General features: G+C 36.2%; 2 protein-coding genes across 4 annotated transcripts in view; both read right to left on the reverse strand.

The window, feature by feature from the left end:
• Positions 1 to 939: 939 nt before the first annotated feature.
• hic1l (hypermethylated in cancer 1 like) lies at positions 940 to 9,255 on the reverse strand. 3 transcript variants are annotated; one of them, XM_079809493.1, is made up of 2 exons: positions 9,198 to 9,255; positions 940 to 6,783 (listed from the first exon to the last, which is right to left on the reverse strand). In XM_079809493.1, exon 2 carries the CDS (start codon positions 6,750 to 6,752, stop codon positions 5,382 to 5,384), a length of 1,371 nt encoding a protein of 456 aa, XP_079665619.1. In that variant the 5' UTR covers positions 6,753 to 6,783; positions 9,198 to 9,255; the 3' UTR covers positions 940 to 5,381. The 3 variants fall into 3 exon arrangements, with proteins under 3 accessions (XP_079665619.1, XP_079665620.1, XP_079665621.1); XM_079809494.1 differs by lacking the exon at positions 9,198 to 9,255 and adding an exon at positions 8,033 to 8,105; XM_079809495.1 differs by lacking the exon at positions 9,198 to 9,255 and adding an exon at positions 6,925 to 7,053.
• Positions 9,256 to 9,530: 275 nt separating this feature from the next.
• LOC307121194 (FYVE, RhoGEF and PH domain-containing protein 6-like) overlaps positions 9,531 to 20,029 on the reverse strand; it is a 41,377-nt gene continuing 30,878 nt past the window's right edge. Inside the window, exons 17-21 of the mRNA XM_079808686.1 lie at positions 14,103 to 14,211; positions 13,893 to 13,990; positions 12,999 to 13,127; positions 9,917 to 10,059; positions 9,531 to 9,825 (exon numbers count right to left, since the gene is read on the reverse strand). Coding sequence (XP_079664812.1) covers positions 9,789 to 9,825; positions 9,917 to 10,059; positions 12,999 to 13,127; positions 13,893 to 13,990; positions 14,103 to 14,211 — 516 coding nt within the window. The 3' untranslated portion in view covers positions 9,531 to 9,788. The remainder of the gene's footprint in view (positions 9,826 to 9,916; positions 10,060 to 12,998; positions 13,128 to 13,892; positions 13,991 to 14,102; positions 14,212 to 20,029) is intronic.

Consider the following 20,029-nt stretch of genomic DNA (forward strand, 5'->3'; position numbering starts at 1 on the left):
GAGCCAACATAGCAATAAAATCATGGCTCCCAGTATGCATTGTGGCATGAAACATGTCACCATGGTTGAGATTCATATGGTGATTCTTGATGTCTGTGTGTCTATAAAAATCCCACAATGTTTTTAAAAATCATAATTCGGAACGACTGATCTGTTGCATAAAAGTTTTGTTTGGTAAATATTAATATGTGAATATAATTCACAAATAATCACTTTTGATCAGGAATATAGTATAAACTATTCCCCTTTATAATGCTTTTATCTGGATCACATGATCATTTTTGGTTATGGCTTTCTTTGCAACAAATGCGTTATGCTAAACACTATTACAAAGACCACAAACTCACACAAAACACCAAGAGTCAAACTGGCCAACTCAAGGAAACGCCCATCACCAAAATGGTGACCAAACATTTTCAATAAAAAATCTCCATCTGAACCTGTTAATTCTTAATAAGAACTTCTGTTTCCAGTAGACACAAAATGTTGAATTGGCTCAACTACAAAAGATTTGTTACAGAATAGTTGCACCTCTCCAGAAAACAAATGTCACGTTGACTCAACTAAACGTGTTTTTTTTTTGTCACAGACAACTTATTTTCTGTTTGTATAACTGTTATTTACAAAAGTTGAGTCAACAAGAAAAAGCTAGGGGAAATTAGTACTAAGATTTGTTTTGTTGTACGAGATTTTTAGTGTGGATTTTTGCTGAACCAACACAACAAAATCAGTAATTTCAACTTTTTCCAAGTTGTGTTTTTTACATGCATACATATCTAAATGTATTTGTAGCATACTTATCTTTAAAAAAAAAAAAATTCAAATTTTTATTTTTCACTAGGGAAATTATACATGATGATATTAATATATTTCAGAAGCTTTTTTTATTTATTTTGTACATACCCACATCAATAAAAAAGCAAAAGGGAAAGTGGAGTTATTTGATCAGCATTTAATTTTATTTAATGTCATAAATGAGAACAATGTTACTTACAACAGGACCTTAAATTCTTCAAAGAGTGAAAATGTGCTTTGGTTTTCATAAACAGGTGGCAAATACTTTAGTATCATTATTTCTGAACAAAGTACTTGACATTTCAAAAGCATTTGAAAACCACATCAAAACCATACACGTACACACACAAACCTGTACTGCAAATGGAAAGAGCTGCCGAACCTTCTGAAGGCGTATTGTGTTAGTTGTAGAGAATATTGAAACATGTCTAAAGTAAAATAGCTGCAAAAACATTGGTTAATGGCGCTTTATGGTTCAAAAAGTTCATTGGGATGTGTCCCTAAAATCGTCCCTGAGGTTTGCAGAGGATGCAAATGAAAGTGTTGTCACAGTTTTGAAGTTCAGTTTCAAGTCCCATTATGTAATAAAAAGTTCCTGAATATTCTAGAATTGTATTGATTTACAGAAAATGTCAAATAATCATCTCAATATAAAGAAAAAAAAAGCAAGCACAAACCGAACAAAGAGTGCCTGTAATGGCAATTCAGCAAATTAAACAATAATTTGACCCTAGTACCCTTTTTTTAATATCACCAGAACAGGCAACTAGCTACAAAACAACCTCAAAATTAGGTATTGTTTAAAAGCCCTCCAGCATGATGAAAACGAGTGGTACAATGTACAAAATACCCAACCAGAGGTAGTTTAAAATAAACATGGTTTAGAGATATTAAACGCAGTAAGAAAATCATTTCATATCTGAACAAGTAAAAGTTTCAGCAATATATCAACTGATAACAATAAAATGTCATGTACATTAAAGATACCCAAAGATATTTACAGTAGGTTTTGATTTTAAGCTTTTGGTCTCATTTCAACACTAAATGCATGAATGCAATCTGCTAAACCTAACATTTTTAAATCATAAGAACAATGCACATGCCACAAGCAAACATGGACAACATGCTGCATAAATTAAGCCATTGGTTGAAGCATTGGGAAATAATAAAAGAAAGAAAAAACCCAAAGGAAAACCCCTGAAAAAAGAAGAAAAGGATTTATAATATAAACCTGAATTGAAAGAAGCATAAATTAGACTTAAATATTTAGCAAGAATATAGATTTGGTTATATAGTTTTACAGTATTTCTTCAGCATTTCAACATTCAATATTTCTTTGGAACTGTACATCAAAACACCATAATTGCTCAAGCAATATTACTTCACTAGCTCAGATCGCAACCCTACAGTGAAGTATTACCTGACCCCCTGAAAAGTGTACATTAAAACAGGCAGTGTTTTCTCCTCTGTTCTGGATCAGATGTCAGTTTAAGCTCATTAATGAAACTAGACAGAGTGAATGTATTATGGAAGACGGCATGTCGTTCTTGTCCAACATGTGGTCTTAATCTCATACAGGCTAATCAGAGGGTTTGGTTAAATCTGAGGTAGCAAGTTTGTGTATTCAAGTAAACAACCAGATAGCTTTATTATAGCGGTCCGTTTCTGAAGCCTAAACAATATCACGATTCCTAAATTACATTCGAGAGGTATCGCAAGTCACTGCTGTAAAATAACTGGCATCACCAGGAACATTCGGTTGTTTAAGTTCTGAGAGAATTACTAGCTATTGAGGTAATTTTCGTTTTAATAGATCAAACTACATCACTAAGTGGATAAACTTGATATTTGTATAGCTACACACTAACAATAACAAGAAACAATTCATGCACAAGAAGAAGATTTATAGAAATTCATAGAAAGAGGTATAACAGCAGGTATTGGCTGAAGTTGGCATTTTTATACTTATCAGGGAATGGCTTTGCCATTCTTCTACCAAGATCAAGATCATTCTTTGTAGCATTCTAGGGGATTTGCGAGCAAAACTGAACTCTAGATTATCTTTAAAAAAAAATTTTTTTTAATTAAACTGTAGAGAAACCTTACTGAACCCTAGATTAGACAACAATGGTTTTCTTTTTGAGAGTAGAAAAATAGAATGCTACAAATAATCCTCTAGATTTTCTCTACATAAGTTTCATTTGCAGCTAGAGGAATAGCTGTGTGGGTGAAAATTAAAGATTTGCTCAAACAAAAAGCTAAAAGCAATGTAGAGAAGAGGTAGAGGATTATTTTACAGAATCCTAAAGGACTTGTGATCCAAACTGAATACTATATAAGCTCAAAGGGTAAACTCAATGAAACTTCAAATAGTCATCTAGAGGATTTGTGGCCCAACCTGATCCATAGAATAGGCTACAGATGTTTCCTTTTGAGATAGTCTTCCGCTTTGGCCACAAATTCTGAGAACTCTACAAAGAACCCTCTAGATCGGGGTGCCAAACGCAGCTCTTGGAGGGCCAGTCCTGCAGTGTTTAGTCCCAACACTGCTCACACACCTACCAAATAATGCTGAATGACTAGAATAGATTAGATTAGGTGAATTTAATTAGAGTTGAAGCTAAACTCTAGATCAGGGATCCTCAAATCCGGCTCTGGAGGGCCACTGCCCAGTTTAGCTCCATCCCTAATCAAAGACACATGAACAAACAAGTGGTGTGTTCAAAAACGCCCCCTGTACCCTTATTCACTACATTACTCCACTCATAAGTCCACTTGAAGGAGTGAATGAAAACGAGTGAGTGAATTCGGACAACGAGTGTGAATAATCATTTGAAATAGAGGCGATTTCGGACACAGCCAATGTGAGTTTGACCAAGGTTTGACCTAATCTCTGCAGGGCAGCAGCCTTGTAGAGTTTAGCTCCAACCCTAATAAAACACACCGGAAGCAGATAATCAGTTGATTTGAGCAGGTTTGAAAAATAGGCTGTGTCTGAAATCCCTTAAATATAGGACAGCCATTTGTAATAGTGTTCAAAACCATAGTGGACGTTATTGAGTGCAATCCCACAATGCACGAGTGTACAACTGAACTATGGTCAGCAGTTAGAGAATACCCATAATGCACTGTGACAGTCACTCCAAATTAATTACTGTGTCTTGTCAGAAGATGGCGCCAGCAGCTGAATCAATCAACCATCCATTTTCCAAACTGTGCTGGTCCAGCGTAATATCATACAGGTATAAATTCCTCTTTAATTGCTTATTAGTTTAATTACGGTTTATACATGCTAGTTTCCATGACAGAGTTCAAGATAAATATTTTCATTACTACTGGAGCTGCCAGTTTGATACATTTCAAATAATTATTAAACAGCAAGTAGGAACTGGCGCACTCAGTGTGCGTATTCACTCGTTTTGATTCACTCCTTCAAGTGGACTATATTAGTGGAGCAATGTAGGGAATCGTGAACGAATAGGTTTCGAACACAGTACAAGTCTCGAAGGCAGCCCTCCAGGTTGGCTACTCCTAAACCTATTCAGTCCAAATCCAATTTTTGTGCATATTCAATTAGAATCTGATCATATTTAGCGAGTGTGAACGGCAAAAAAAAAAAAAAAAGGATCTCATGAAATACGATTTTTACAAATCCATTTTGAGCTACATATGTGGGTTGAAATCCTATTAAAATTGCATTTCTAGAAACCGGTTTCAGTCTGACCGGCTCTAATCGGATTGCGCATGTTTTATCACTTTCTCACACCACGTAAAGTGTAAACATGTCAGACGTTGTTATAAGAAACATTCTGAAAGTCGCTGCAAAGTTGTGTTGTTGCAAAGCGCCTGTCAAGCAGAAAACTACAATATAACGGAGACATGTTGAATTTTAAAACTGGCAGAGATGACATGGAATAAACCGCAGCGGTTACACATTGTTATGTTGTAAATAAGACATCTGTATTGCAAACCCCTCCACCTTGCTGTTGTTTTTGGTGTATGCCAACTAACGCAATGTCATTGCCATAGAAACCAATGCAGATATTACACACTGAACGCCACGGGACACACAAATCAGATTTGAACAATTGCGATACACAGTGTGGACAGACAATAATTTAGATCAGATTCCATTTGGATGCACAAATATTCGGATTTGGACTGACAGTGTGAACATAGCCCTACTCTAGATCTTCAGAGCGTTATCATTTTTGAGCTAGAAGAATCTTTGTAGAATTTAAGAATTTGTGGCTGAAACTGAACCTAAAAATAAGATCAAAAAGTAAACTATGCAGAGAAAATCCAGAGGAATTTTCATAGAATTCTAAGATTCATGGTCAAAACTGTACCCTAGATTAGACTACAGAGGTTTCTTTTTTGAGCTAGTGGACTCTTTAGAATTGTAGAAGAATTGGGAATGAAGCTAAAATTAGCTATAAAAAAAAAAACTCTGTAAAGAAGATGTAGATGAATCTTTGTAGTGTTCTTAAGGGAAAACTGAACCCTTGGTTAAAAGAACCTAAACCAAAGCACTATGGAGAACTGTTGGTATCTGTATTATCCAAGTTTGGGCTCTTTGACCTGTTCTAAGATGCTGAGGTATGCATCCGCATGTGACTAATGAGGTTTCTTTGTTGCGTAAACTTCCCACCACAGACCTGGCACTCATACGGTTTCTCCCCTGAATGGACACGCATGTGCTCAGTGAGACGGTACTGCCTGGTGAAGCGCATACCACACTCCTCACACGCAAATGGCTTTAGACCGAGGTGGCTGCGCATGTGACGGGTCATAGTGCCGCGCTGTGTGAACATCTTGCCACATATGTTGCAAGGGAATGGACGCAGGGTGTCAACATCTTTGAGGGACTTCAGTGGACTTTGCTCCAGGCTTTCAGTAGCTTCTTGCGGGACTTTGGTGACTCCAGGGTCTCCATCACGTTCCTCTTCCTCCTCATCCTCAACCTTCACATCCAGGTCTTCATCCAAATGACTTTCCACATGGGATTTGAGACTCTCAGAAGAGGGAAAACCCTTTTCACATGGTATACAAACGTATGGGTTGTCCCCTTCAGCTTCTTTGAGAAAGGTCTCCTTTTGATATACAAAATTGGTGCTGCCATTGCTTGGTTTTTGGCCATCAGTTTCGTCCGTTTTCCCTCCAATCCCTTTCTCTTTCTTCACAGACAACTGTAAAGTGAAAGTCTGATTCTGGCTTAGTTGACTTCCAACCCTGCTAAGAGGAATGTAACCATTAACCTTGGATTTTCTTCGGGATCCCTCCCTTTTTCTTTCCTGAGCTCCATCCAAAGGAATTATCCACTTCTCTTTCTTTGGAACACACTTCCCATTTATTCCTAGCTGCATATTGTTGGAGATGGTTCTAGAAAGAAAAAACTCATCATTAACTTTTGTCTCAGACTTTACATTTTTCTTAGACAAATCCAACCCCAAGTCCTGCTTTTTTCTGCATTTACTTTCAGCATTATGCCTTTTTTTGGGAGGAGTCATACACGTGTATGTTTCAGTGTCTGATGAGTGGTCTTCGTACCGGTGAAATGAAGATTTGGAGCTCCCACAAGCTAGGCTATTGAGGGATCCATTTTGGTTAATCTTATTGGAGCACAGGTTTGCGAGGTCATTAAGCTGGAGAAAATTAGCTGTGGTGAGCAGAGAGCTCAAATCCAGACCATCAAAAGTGTCATCTGACAATTTGCCGGTGTAAATGAAATCCAAAATTTGCTGGAAAACAGCTGGATCCACCATATCAGGGTCGAGGTGGATAAGGTTATCATGAAGGACTAGGGACTTAAAGTAGTGACTGGTGGCGGCGAGGACACTTTTGTGGGCTCGGAAGAGCGTATTCTCAACCATGATGATGACATCGCACAGGAAGCCCTTGGAGCGTTGTTGATTGAGCTGGAGAAGCAGTTGACTGGCGTAGTTGGGGAGCTCCATCGCCTACCCTTGATGTTTTGCATTGGTGTCACTGTAAAAAAAAAGATGACAATGTTATTTGTGTGACATGGATCATCAAAAACATCTGCTGTCTTAAAGGTGCACTATGAAAGATTTTCAGAAAACAATTAAAGTATAGACTAAAACAAAAATAATGCCTCTTAATCATTACTTATGTGGTGTTTGTTTCTACATTCATCTCCTATTCCCTTTAAAAGCCAGTTCGCTTGGACCATGGTGGATTCGCTATTTACATGGCGGAATTGAGTGGAAAGACTGAACACTTCTCCAGAGAGGAATCCTTTTCTTTTTAATATTTAAAAATGTTTGTGCTGCTGCTGCACGTCCCTGTGTGTGTAATATGCAGAGTGTATGAGCGTTGTGCATCCGCATACAGGCGCATATTACGAACACGCTCTATAAATAACACAAAAAATATGCTATTGACTTTAGACCAGGTTTTTTTTGGTCAATTGCTTAGTTCTTTTCAGTTTCCTCAAAATAGCAACGTGCCAACAATGCACCTGAACACACCTCGTTTTCAGACCAGCATGCCCATGTGCGCAAATGCATTTGCTATTTAAACAACATGGTGCTGGATGTGAAAATTATAACTGCGTCGGATTGAAACTAGCAAAAAACACTTCCGTTGCGGCCGGCGCCGCATTGCGCCGGGTGTATGAAAGGGCCCTTGAAGCATAAATGCAAAATAATAGATCTGCCACTTGTTCTGTTACTTTTTATAAGAAGATTACACTTTTTGCATAATTCATTAATAGTAATTCAATAATAGTTCAAAATTTAACTTCAGTTTTATGAGTAAGGAGTTTATAACTGTTTATATATTTATGCTTGAAAACAAGCAATGCATTTGTTACTGCAGAGATTCATGCAGTGTTCTGAATAAAACTGTTTTTAATTCAGTTCTCTTTTGGGGCTGCTAGTCCCCGAGTATTCGATTCTGGTATCGTACCGAAGCCAAAATTGTGGTAAAGAACCAACCCTAAATGAAAGTAGCAACAGATCATTTATTCCATATTGTGAAACAAATTAGCACAAAAAGAAAAATAGTATTTATACATTTGTTAAGATGCATTTAGAAAATAATTCCATTTCATGCCGACTTATTTCATGAGAAGAATCATTGGACATGACATCACTGAAACAGAAATTATGGTTGAATAGATAATTATTGATGTTAAGTCACTGATTTTAAACAAAGGTTGAAAGCAAAACATTCACATACACCAAATGAGTAGTTTGAGTGTAGAGTTACCAACCGATTACAATTCTTCATGGGATTTTGGGGATTGCTGCAGAGTTCATGGTAGGCCTGAAAAGCCAACAATTTCTCTACTGAAACAAAAAATACCTGTAATGTGTACAGGTGCGCCCTATTGTGGTCTTAAAAGTGTTTTGAAAGCATTAAGATAGAGAAAAGAAAAATATATATTTAAAAATAGGTATGTCTCTTTACCAAAAACACCCATAGAAACCAGTTTTTGCCATAACAGTCACTCAAGCTATTGTTACTAAAATAAAACAGCGGTAACTTTAGATCAGCCAAGACAGTCAACAAAATGGTAAACAATAAAAAAAAGAAAGAAATGGATTTATAAAGCTCACACTATTTGAAGTGTAGTGAATTAGTTATGATTTTACAGTACTGATAAAAACTGCACAAACTACAGAATTTTAGCAGAAGCTATGATCATTTATAAAGGCAGATCGGCATAATCGTCTTAATTTAAGTATATTAAGAGTCAGCGCTCGTGTTTGAGTCAGGTGTGGTGTTGTATTGATCCACAAACAAAAAATCTAACATTTAAACACTACGGGTTACAGATTACGAGTATTTGATGTGGACAACCAAACGCGCATGTGCTAATTAATTGGGGCTGGTCTTTGATCAAAATTGCGAAACTATGCGTTTTAAAATGTGTTTTGGTTTCATTTCAAAATGTTCTTACAAAACCATCAACATATAGGCCTACTCGTCGAAAACAGCGTGTCGGTGAATAACACGCCCGGGCTCGTTAAAGCACACGGTGGGTCCGAGGTAAAAACACACGTATCTGTGTCTTAATAAATGCGGAACTGCGGAAACCGATCCTTTACCGACGTGCTTAGGCGCGTATATCACAAATTAATTATTGTATACTCTCTGCCACGCCTAAATAGTGTGGATGGTGGTCTAGATGTTTACAAAGAGACAAACACTGAACAACGTAAAGCTCGTTGGAGAAAAAAAAACAGCAAAAAAATAACAGGAAATGATACCTTGCACGGCTGCTAGGTAAGCGGATCGCGCAATGCATTTAATGCCGTTTGTGTTTCAATAATCAACATTAGTTCTTCAGTTCAACACAACACATTTGTTTATATCATATATATGTGAAAACATATATATATATGTATATATATATATGTATTATATTCAAATACCTTTTAAACAAGGGCAGGGGTCCTTACTTCTCCCGTCGTCATCAAAACGCCATCTTAGGAGCTTGTGACGTAGGTTTGACCCCTGACCCAGTTCAGATCAGTCTCACCCCCATACCTGTCCTTCTGGAGGCATTACTATAGTATTACCTCAGGTTATTCTCTCGGAGTGACACATAAGCCTTGTAATACTATAAATACGTTCACCTGAGCCTGATGAGTGATAGTTGAAAAAAATAAATGTATAATTATATTAGACTAATTAGAATACAATATAAAATATTCTAAAGGATAAAACTTTTAAAATTACAAAATACTGAAATGAAAGGAAAAACTAAATTTATAAAAATACATTTATTGAGTGCAAAGTTGGTTACAATGGATTTGCCATAAAGCATAAATAGAACAGCTTAAAAAATATATATCATATATTACAAAGTATTGAACAACTCACTTTACAACACATGCAAATGTGATGAGCCACACATTTAAACAAGTTAGTCACTTGAACTTTAATATGGTATTGTGTGTATTTTGTATGGAGATCTGCTCTGATAGTTATGGAAGTGTCACAGGTTGTTAAGGAAGAGAAAGTTAAAGAACTGTGGCTTCCTGGATAGCTTCAATCCATCTATGAGAGAGAGAGAAACATTATATGCAATGATTATTACATTTAAATGTATGAATACTACATTTTAAATAATTTATATCAATACATTCACCTTTCACAGAGCTGGCTGTCACTTGCTCTGAAAATGTAGTAGAGGGTGTTTTTATGATAAAGTTTAAAATGCAATGAAGATTCTGGTTTCTCTGTTCGGAGAGAGAATCCGAGAAGGGGTTGACTTTCCAAAGCCGCTACATCCTGCAACAAACAAAATAAATAAATACAAAGTAAATAACACAAACATTTATAATAGTGTATAAAATACATTTATTGAGTGCAATGAACTGGTAACAGTGGATTCATTAGTTTATTAATATGATAAAGTGTGGTCATGAAGCAAAAATATAACAGCATAACATAATTTTGACTAGGCTATATCATGGAAAAACATGCACTATTTAGTGCTTTTCTTTAATTTATCTGATAATGTTTACAAAACACTGACTTCACAATATGTAAAAGAGACATTAAGATTGATAGATTTGCTGTTTACTGCAACAACAAAAAACAACAACAATTTTTCATTTTTGGATGAGAAAAACTATACTATTTAAACAGCCAGAAAATGTAAACTAAACTGAAAAAGCTCACTCGTTTGCTGGATTTTTGATGATAGAAACTACACATTAACTCATGATGATTGGCCAAATTTACACATCAATTACAAATTTTGTACTCAGAAACTTGACCCACCAAGTCACAGAGACAGTGGATAGATATCATTCCAAAACACCAGAAGCACTATAGAAATAGGGTTAGCATTTACCTCTCTGATCATTTCAGTCCAACCTCAAAGTCTACATGAAATTAAAATGGACTCCATTTGTTTTCTTAATAAATCTTCTTTGTATTATTGTGCACAATTAATCTGTGCATGCCATGCCAAATTCAAAACGTTTGTCTTAGTAGTCTTTCATCAAAATAGTATTATCTGACACCACCAAATCATTTATCTCAAAATTTCAGGTTGCCTTGTCATGTAAATATTTTTTTTAACCTGTCTGGATTTGCAGCAAAATGTCTATTTGTGAATGGAGATCTCCAATTGAGATATGCATTTGTGGTTAGAATTATTGGCACTCTAGGTAAATATGATCAAAGAATGCTGTGAAAATAAATCTGCATGATTGATCCTTTGATCTTTCATTAAAAATAAAAATCTATCCTTTCATTGAAGTAAAACAAATGAAAGTAGGGAAAGACAATATATTTATGTTTTCATCTAATTGGTCACAATGGGAAAAACCAAAGAATATAGTTCTGCTGTGTAGCAAAAGATTGCTGAGCTTCACAAAATATAAAGGGGGGCTTCCATAACCTTTATCCAAAGCACAAGAAGCCCATTTAGTCTATTCCAAAACCCATTTTAACAAAATATAGACTTCTGTTAATCCACTTTATGGTCTCATTAGGCCAAATCAATCATTTTGATTTGCCTAACAGCACCCAAAATATATGGCATAGCAAGGGGGAGGAGTACAGTGAGAAGAGCCTGGTCCCCACAAAGTTCGTTAGTAGTCTTACATAGGATATAAGAGTGCTGAATGAATGGGTGTAACGGACTGCTCTAAGACAGAAGGTAGAGGATCCAAACGCAGCTTTATTTTAATATCCATAAACATAGTCAAAAACAGGCAAGAGGTCATAACAGGTAATCAGTCCAACCAGGCAAACAAAACAGGAGAGACAGGCAAAAGGGTAATCCACGGAACGGGCAAGTAATCCAAGACCAAGAGACATGAAACCAGGGAAACCGCTCAGAAATGCAGTATTTCACAAGTATACACAAAACAAGACTTCACAATGAATGACTTAGGCCCTGTCCACACGAACACGGGTATTTTCAAAACCGCAGCTTTTTCTACGCGGTTTGGCTGTTCATCCACACGCAAATGCAGTCTCCGGTTACTGAAACCGGACTTTTTTGAAAACTCCGGTCAGGGTGAAGATTTTTAGCAAAGGTTTTTAGTTTACAGCGTTGACGTGTAGATGGTGAAACCGGAGATTTCGGCTTGTTAAAGGTCCTGTTCCTCGTGATCCCATTTTTCAAACTTTAGTTAGTGTGTAATGTTGCTGTTAGAGCATAAATAATACCTGTAAAATTATAAAGCTCAAAGTTCAATGCCAAGCGAGATATTTTATTTAACAGAAGTTCCCTTTCACAGCCTACAGCGAACGGCCGGTTTGGACTACATCCCTGTACATCCTGCTTTAATGACGTCAGTAGAACAGTTTGTTGACTAACCTCCGCCCTCAAGAATATGCAAAAAAGGGGGCGTGGTCTTGTTGCTCTCCCACGTGTAGAAGAGGAAGTGTTGCGTTTGTAGTGTGTTTGTCGCCATGTCGTCGAGACGCTATTATTTTCATCCCGGAGTCAAATCACCTTTGTTTGGCCTTCAAGGACGCTGTAATTTGAGCACATGCATCTCACCGTTATGGTAAGAGGCGTGACCTTTCCGGGCAACGTGCCCTAAGCTGCTGTTGAATCACAACACGGGAAGCGCTGGTACAATCAGAACTCGTTACGTATTTCTGAAGGAGGGACTTCATAGAACAGGGAAATCCTCAAGCCGTTTTTAGGACAGTGAAAACAGCGGTATACAGATAAGTAAATTGTGTGAAAAATACTGTGTTTTTTTTACACGCGAAACATAAACACGTTATATTGCACACTGTAAACACAATCAAAGGTGAAAAATCTCCCAAGGTGAAAAATCCTTCAGTAGTATGTCACCCATCAAACATCAGGGCACTCAATGAGGTCATACTCCAGGAGTTAAACAATAGATGTGAACATTTGTTGTGAATTTACACCCTCAATTCCAAGAGCAGTAGACTAAAAATTTTGGAGGACATACTAGAATATTACACCTTTCTTTGATTTAATCAAGGGTGTACTCATTTTTGCAACCCTCAATTTAAGCAAAATTGGATCATTTACTTATTTTACAGATATTGATGACATTTTCCCTTTTTTAAAGTATACGTTTAAAAAAAAAATTCACCTTTCAATGAATTGTAATAGTGGTCATTAATGAATATATCAATAAAAATGTATTTTTTTTGTTCAGAGGGTGTGTACTAATTTATGCTAAGTATTTCATTATATTCCATTTTCTGCATTTATATATTCTTACCTCACTGGCAGCATACGTGTACAGAACTTTGTTCATGATGACAAACCAGAACTGTTTCCACTGTTTCCTGTTTGCCTTCGTCCTCTCCAAGTAGCCGCTCATCGAGGACCCATCTGTGTTAGCTGAAACCTAAAATTAATGAATGGTTTCAATTAACTGACGTGCACTACTGTTCAGCAGTTTGGGATTGGTAGGATTTTTAAATGTTTTTTAACAAAAAAAAACTTTATCCAACGCTATATCACAAGACCAATCTGTATGTATTTGTACGAGGTGGCTAATTTGTATAAATTTGTATGACCTCACTCGTATGAATTCGTACGACTTGCCTAAACCACAGTGATGGGTAGGTTTAGGGGTGGGGTTAGGGGTAGGTCATTCGTACGAAATCATATGAATTGGGCAACTCGTCAAAAACGTACAATTTAGCAAAATTCATACAAAGTAGCCACCTCGTAAAATCGGGTATTATCAAACAGTTGTGCTGATTAATATTTTTGTGAAGACCTGCATTTTTTATGATTCAAAAGAACAGCATTCATTTGAAAATCGTTTGTAACATTATTTATTGTCACTTTTGAGTAATGTAATGCATCCTTGCTGAATAAAAGTATACATTTCTCATCTTCAAAAAAACATTCTTACTTACCCCAAACGTTTGAACAGTAGTGTATTAAATTAACTCATAAATCTAACTCATACATTTGACATATTTACATATCACACATCACAAACTACTATGTCTTTAAGATAGTTTGATAAACTAGACAATTGTCAATGGCTTGAGCAAGGCAAACCTCAATACACTGAACTCATCATCTTTATGATATTAGGTCAGATTGAGTCAGCTTTGATTGGCATAGGAAAGACAGTTGCAGTTCTTTGGATCATCACCTCTTTTAGGGCTGCTGGTATTTTCTTCTGCTTTCTGAATGGAAAGGAACCAGGGGACTTGCTAGGCGAAAGAGGCATATTACTGGGTGCTTGGTCACCTAATATGAGTAAAATGTCACACATGCTCTTATTTTATACAAATCAATACAAGTACATACAAATCAATTAAAGCATACAGAGTTTCTGTGTGAGTGTGTTTGCATGATAAACCTGGATTGCTCTGCTGCAAAGCAGAAAAGCAGAGATCGCAAACTCGTGCAAGGTGATTCTTCATATATTTCAGTGGCTGTTTGTTAGTTGAACAGGCCTGACACACAACCTACATGCCAAGAGAAAAGAATGCATAAACATCATTGAATGCAAAAGAAATATTGAAAGAAAACTAAAAAATAATCCTTGAATATTTATTCAAATAAATGTATATAAGGCAAAAAGTATTTGTTTAAATAATATGAATTTTTAAATAAGGGATATATGCATATATATTTCATGTATTAATCACTTTTTTATTGCAAATGTGTACACCTTGTAACAAAACAAGACCTTCTCCAACTTCCTAGATTCTCTATGAACGCCTGTAGACTCTAGACGTTTTTGCCGGGAAAATCATCTGTCGACATGATGCAGGTGAATTGCAGAGCTTGAGCACACATATGCACACATATGCATCAAATGCTCTTAAACTGCTGCTTTCTCACTGCTAAGGCTGCACTATATATATAAAAATTATCGAAATATTTCAAATTTACATAATGCGATATGCATCTAAGCTTGCAATATCTGAATGATTTTAATAGGCTACTTCAAAAAGTTGCTCAAAGTCAGTTTTAGGTTGACGCATATAGCAGAGAATAGACTGGGCACATGACTGTTACTTACCTGTGAATTGCTTGATGTTAAAAAGAGAGTTATTAAGAGCAATAAGTTGTGGAAAAACACTTATTGCGGTTCTCGTGCTGTCTTACACACATACACTGAAGTGCGTGCACATAAAATCGCCTCACGAACAGCGCACGATCCAGAATTAAGTTCTCTTTCGTGGCTTGCTGCACATTCAAACAGTCAAATACACACACAGACACTGTTATGTCAGAATGTCTGTCTTGGCAAGTATTCTTGTTAACGTTAATGTCTTAAGTGAACATAAATCAATGATAACAACAGCCTTATACAGTAATACATGCTGCTGTCTAAATAGCATTCGAATGTAAGGTTTTGTGGAGTGGCACCACAAGACATAAAACCTGAACTAGCCTTACAATGTCAAATTATCTGAAATGTATTGACCTTGACAATCATGAGGGTCTGCAGGGGTCTCTCTAGTCTCTACACTCAAAAAAATATTTTGGTCTAAATATAAGTTTTATGTATTTGAATTACATTACAATTTTCCATCCATTTGGACTAAATAGTTTTAACATAAACAAACAAATAAACTTAATGTGATTCATATTTGTCAGTCAAACGTAAATGAAATAGGTAAGTTTTATGTAATGGTACACAGAAAAATGCCCATGATAAATTAACACAGCCTGGTGCACACTACTGAGATAAAGTACCATTGAAGCAGTGTTCAAGTTAATGAGATAATTGAGTGATGATTGAGAATTAATGATGAACACCTGATGATAATGAGCAGAATCACTGACGGAAAGAGAAACACAAGAACTACAACTGACTTCAGCCATAGCCTTAGATGAAATCAACTGAAGATAAAAGAAGACATTAAATCTGAAGATCTTGGCAGAAGAGGATTAAACAACTCCACAAACAGCATTACCAGCTTCACGCATTATTAACCAGACTGACTTTATTTCTGTAATTTTCTGTTTATAGTTTTGTTTGAAGTCACCATGCTGGAGATCAGTGTCTGCTTTAGTTGGGCTCTTAACTCTCTAACTTTTTTCTCTAGCTCCTTTAACTGTGTGTTTATAAAGCACATTTGTTATGGCAAGGAAATCCAAGAGAATATCTGGTGATGTTGGCTATTTATATAGTGACATCGTGTGGCTAAATCACTGATCTCATTCGGAGTCTAATACTCTGGTTATTGTGGTACTGTGTTAATAGTTTTGTTTTATTCATAATAGTTGCCATGTGATTCTATACAGCACGAGTTACAGCACCGTTGTGGTATTCGAATAATATGCAGGATTTAAATCTATGGCATTGCTTAGATATACACAGACATCAAGAATCAATGTATGAATCTCAACAATGGTGACAATCAATTAAAATCTTCAAGCTGCAGTGCATGTTGGGTACCACCAATCAACCCCCCCATGTGTCCCAGCATGCATTGTGGCATGAATAAATTATGCATCTGAATTGACAAATTTTCTTTGATACTTACTAATTGCTTTTACTTTTGCTGTTTTTGTCGTGACATTTTAGTTGCTTGTTTTATGTTCAAAGTTGATCTGTTTATCTTAATTTTTTTTGATTGTCACCATTGTAGAGATTCAAACGCTGATTCATGATGTCTGTGTGTGTCTAAGTAATGCCGTAGATTAAAACCTTTTGTGCACTTTTTTTTTTTTTTATCTGGATATTATTCAATTAACACAACCATCCTGTATTTTGTGCTGCATAATCCCATGGCTAATATTATGAATACAACACAATTAATAACACATTACCTCTATAACCAGCAAATTAGCCTCTAAATTAGAGCAGTGATTCAGGCCAAAACAAATAGCCAACATCACCTGATAATATTTTCTCTTGGATTCCCTTGAAATAACAAATGTGCTTTATAAACACACAGTTAAAAAAATTAAGGGTCAAGAGCCCAACTAAAGCAGACACACATCTCCAGTATGGTGACTTCCATACTATGAAACTATTATTTTCATTAAAACAGAAATTACAGAAATAAAGTCAGTCTGGTTAGTAATGCGTGAAGCTGACAATGCTGTTTGTGAAGTTGTTTAATCCTCATCTACTGATATCTTCAGAGGTTTAATGTCTTCTTTTATCTTCAGTTGATTTCATCTAAGGCTGTGGCTGAAGTCAGTTGTAGTTCTTGTGTTTCTCTTTCCGTCAGTGATTCTGCTCATTATCATCAGGTGTTCATCATTAATTCTCAATCATCACTCAATTATCTCATTAACTTGAACACTGCTTCAATGGTACTTTATCTCAGTAGTGTGCACTAGGCTGTGTTAATTTATCATGGGCATTTTTCTGTGTACCATTACATAAAACGTACCTATTTCATTTACGTTTGACTGACAAATATGAATCACATTAAGTTTATTTGTTTGTTTATGTTAAAACTATGTAGTCCAATTGGATGGAAAATTGTAATGTAATTCAAATACATAAAACTTATATTTAGACCAAAATATTTTTTTGAGTGTATGATATAATTTCCTGTTTTATGTTTATTTCTGCATGTTGGGTGCACCACTTGACTTTCTTGGCCACGTACACGCTGCAACAAAATGTGTTTGTCGATTTGCTTTTTAGTGCTTAATCCTGTTCTGTACACACACAGTTCCGTAATTTAATCCTGTTCTGTATACACACAGTTAAGTAAACTGCATTTTACATCCAAATTAACTCCTGAAAAATGCAGTTAGTGATACCTGCATTTACAAAAATTCTATGCAGTTTGTACAGATCAAAACACACATCAGAGATGTGTCACTTCTATGTGGGGTGCAAGTAAATCACATGGAAAAAAGTTATCTTTACCTATTTGTGTTGCCAGATCTTGCTAGAAAAAACAAACAAGAACAAGCACATAATAAACTAAATAAATCCAAATGCTTTATATTGAAAATAAGACCAAAATATTATGCCACTTTCATAACTCTATTACCTCGATCACTTTAAGAGCCAAACCCAAACAACAAATCGGACCTGAGGACATGGCAACACTGCAAGAGCATACTCTGTGAAGCAGCTTCCAAGCATACATTTTCAAGAATATCATTCTTTTAATGTTGATTTTTTAAAAATCAACCAATCAATGAAATTATGATTTCATTATATTAGGACAGTTGTATTTTTTACTTTTTAAAAGTTAGAAGGTTTTAAAGATAGATACATTTTTTTGCTTGTTTCTTCTAGGCAATAATAAAACATATAAAAAATGAAAGACAAAATATCTTGAGCTTGTGTTAACCGCAGACCTCTTTTCAGATATTTAATCAAAAACGTCTTTAAAAAACTCATTGACTTTGGGACAATGGAACCGGAAGTTCAAAAATGCTAACTTGCTTATTGCTCATTCCTGCGGGACTCTATTACACCTCATTATCCATCTCAAGAGATCTAATCGCAATTGTCCAGCTGGCCTGAGACAGATAGCTGTTTACAACTGGTAACAAAGGAATAATTCATCCAAAAATGTTGTCACTATTTACTCATGTCATTCTAAAATGTACACATCGGAAAGCAGTGGTGTAACTTTGTTTTTAAAAGAGGGAGGAACAGGAGAGGTTGCTAATACAATGAGCACCCTGATTAATCTTTTCCGTTAAAATTAACGGAATGCATAGCTGATATAATACATTTAATGACTAGTCATTTCCTACTACTTAATGCTGAAAAAAATCTAATTCTTTCTAATTATTGGACCAAAAACCTCCACACATAGTAACCTAGAATACTGTCCAACACTTGATGGCTCTTCTGTCAAGTGCTCGTCGTCAGTTAGGAACCTGGGTGTGCTCTTTGATACCAATCTTTCACTTGAAAGCCACATTTCTAGCATCTGTAAAACCGCATTCTTCCATCTTAAAAATATATCTAAACTACGACATATGCTATCAATGATAAATGCAGAACAGTTCATGACCTTTAAGGCTAGATTATTGTAATTCTCTACTGGGTGGTTGCCCTGCTCGCTTAATAAACAAACTCCAGCTGGTCCAAAACACAGCAGCTCAAGTTCTTACTAGAACCAGGAGATGACCATATTAGCCCGGTTCTGTCAACACAGCATTGGCTCCCTGTTAAACATTGTATACATTTTAAAATCTTGCTAATTACTTACAAAGCACTAAATGGTAAACACTAAATACACTAAATACTTGAACAAGCTTTAACGCATTATATTCCTTACAATACCTAGAATATCAAAATCAACTGCAGGCAGTAGGTCCTTTTCCTATTTCCCTCCATTCAATCCATTATTCACCTCTTCATGACGGATCGCTTCCTGTTTTCCTCAGTTGTAAGTCGCTTTGGATAAAAGCCGTATCCAGTTCAGATGGAGGACCTGCGCCTAGACGCGACCACAACGCAGCCCTGAAGAGTCAGCAGAGATTGTGTCAACTAAACTCTCCCCTGTGAAGGCCATTTTCTCCATTCTGTCACCTGATGGAGTTTGGGTTCCTTGCCACTATCGCCTCTGGTTTGCTTAGTCGCTTAGACAATTATTGTTATTATTGATCCTCCTGCTTTGACAACATTGTATGAGAGCTGAACTGAGTGGGACAATGACATCAACGTTTTCTCCAGAGCAAAAAAATTTACTAAATTAATAACGGAAATTAATCAACACTGAACTTACTTAAGCTGGACACTATTTTCCTCTAGAGCTGCTGTAGAGCCAAAACAAACATTGTTGCATGATTTTCCAGTTATCACTGTAAAGCTGCTTTGAAACAATCTGTATTGTAAATGGAATGATCATGTGCTTTAATGGTCTGGTCTGGTGGTAGAACTTTTGTTAAGCACCTCAGAGAGGTTCTAGGATCTAATCTTTTTTTTCTCATTCAAATCAAATGTGTTTATCAGTGATTCAAGAGTATGGCCATACTTGTGTGCATTTTGATTTGGGATTTCACCGGAACAAACAAAGAGTCTTAATGGCGTTAAGCGATAGATTGAAGCGCTCGTCTGTGTGAAGACGCACAGTTGCCTTCCGAAACGGATAACAGTGGCAATGAGCTTGATTTCAAAAACTACACATTCCAGCGCCAGATTGACTCTAACTAATTAATTGCTAATCAATAATGTTTCTTTTGTAGACTAAAAACAGGTACATCCATGCCGCGAGATGTTTCAAAAAGTAGTGGGGACCAAATCGACCCTGGCAAAAAGTGTCCCACCCATCCCACCTGCAAATTATGCCTATGTCAGAAAGTGGTTTGAGTGATTGGATCACATAGTGGACATGCATC

Source organism: Gobio gobio (genome assembly GCF_949357685.1).
Source record: "Gobio gobio genome assembly, chromosome: 25".
NCBI lineage: Eukaryota > Metazoa > Chordata > Actinopteri > Cypriniformes > Gobionidae > Gobio > Gobio gobio.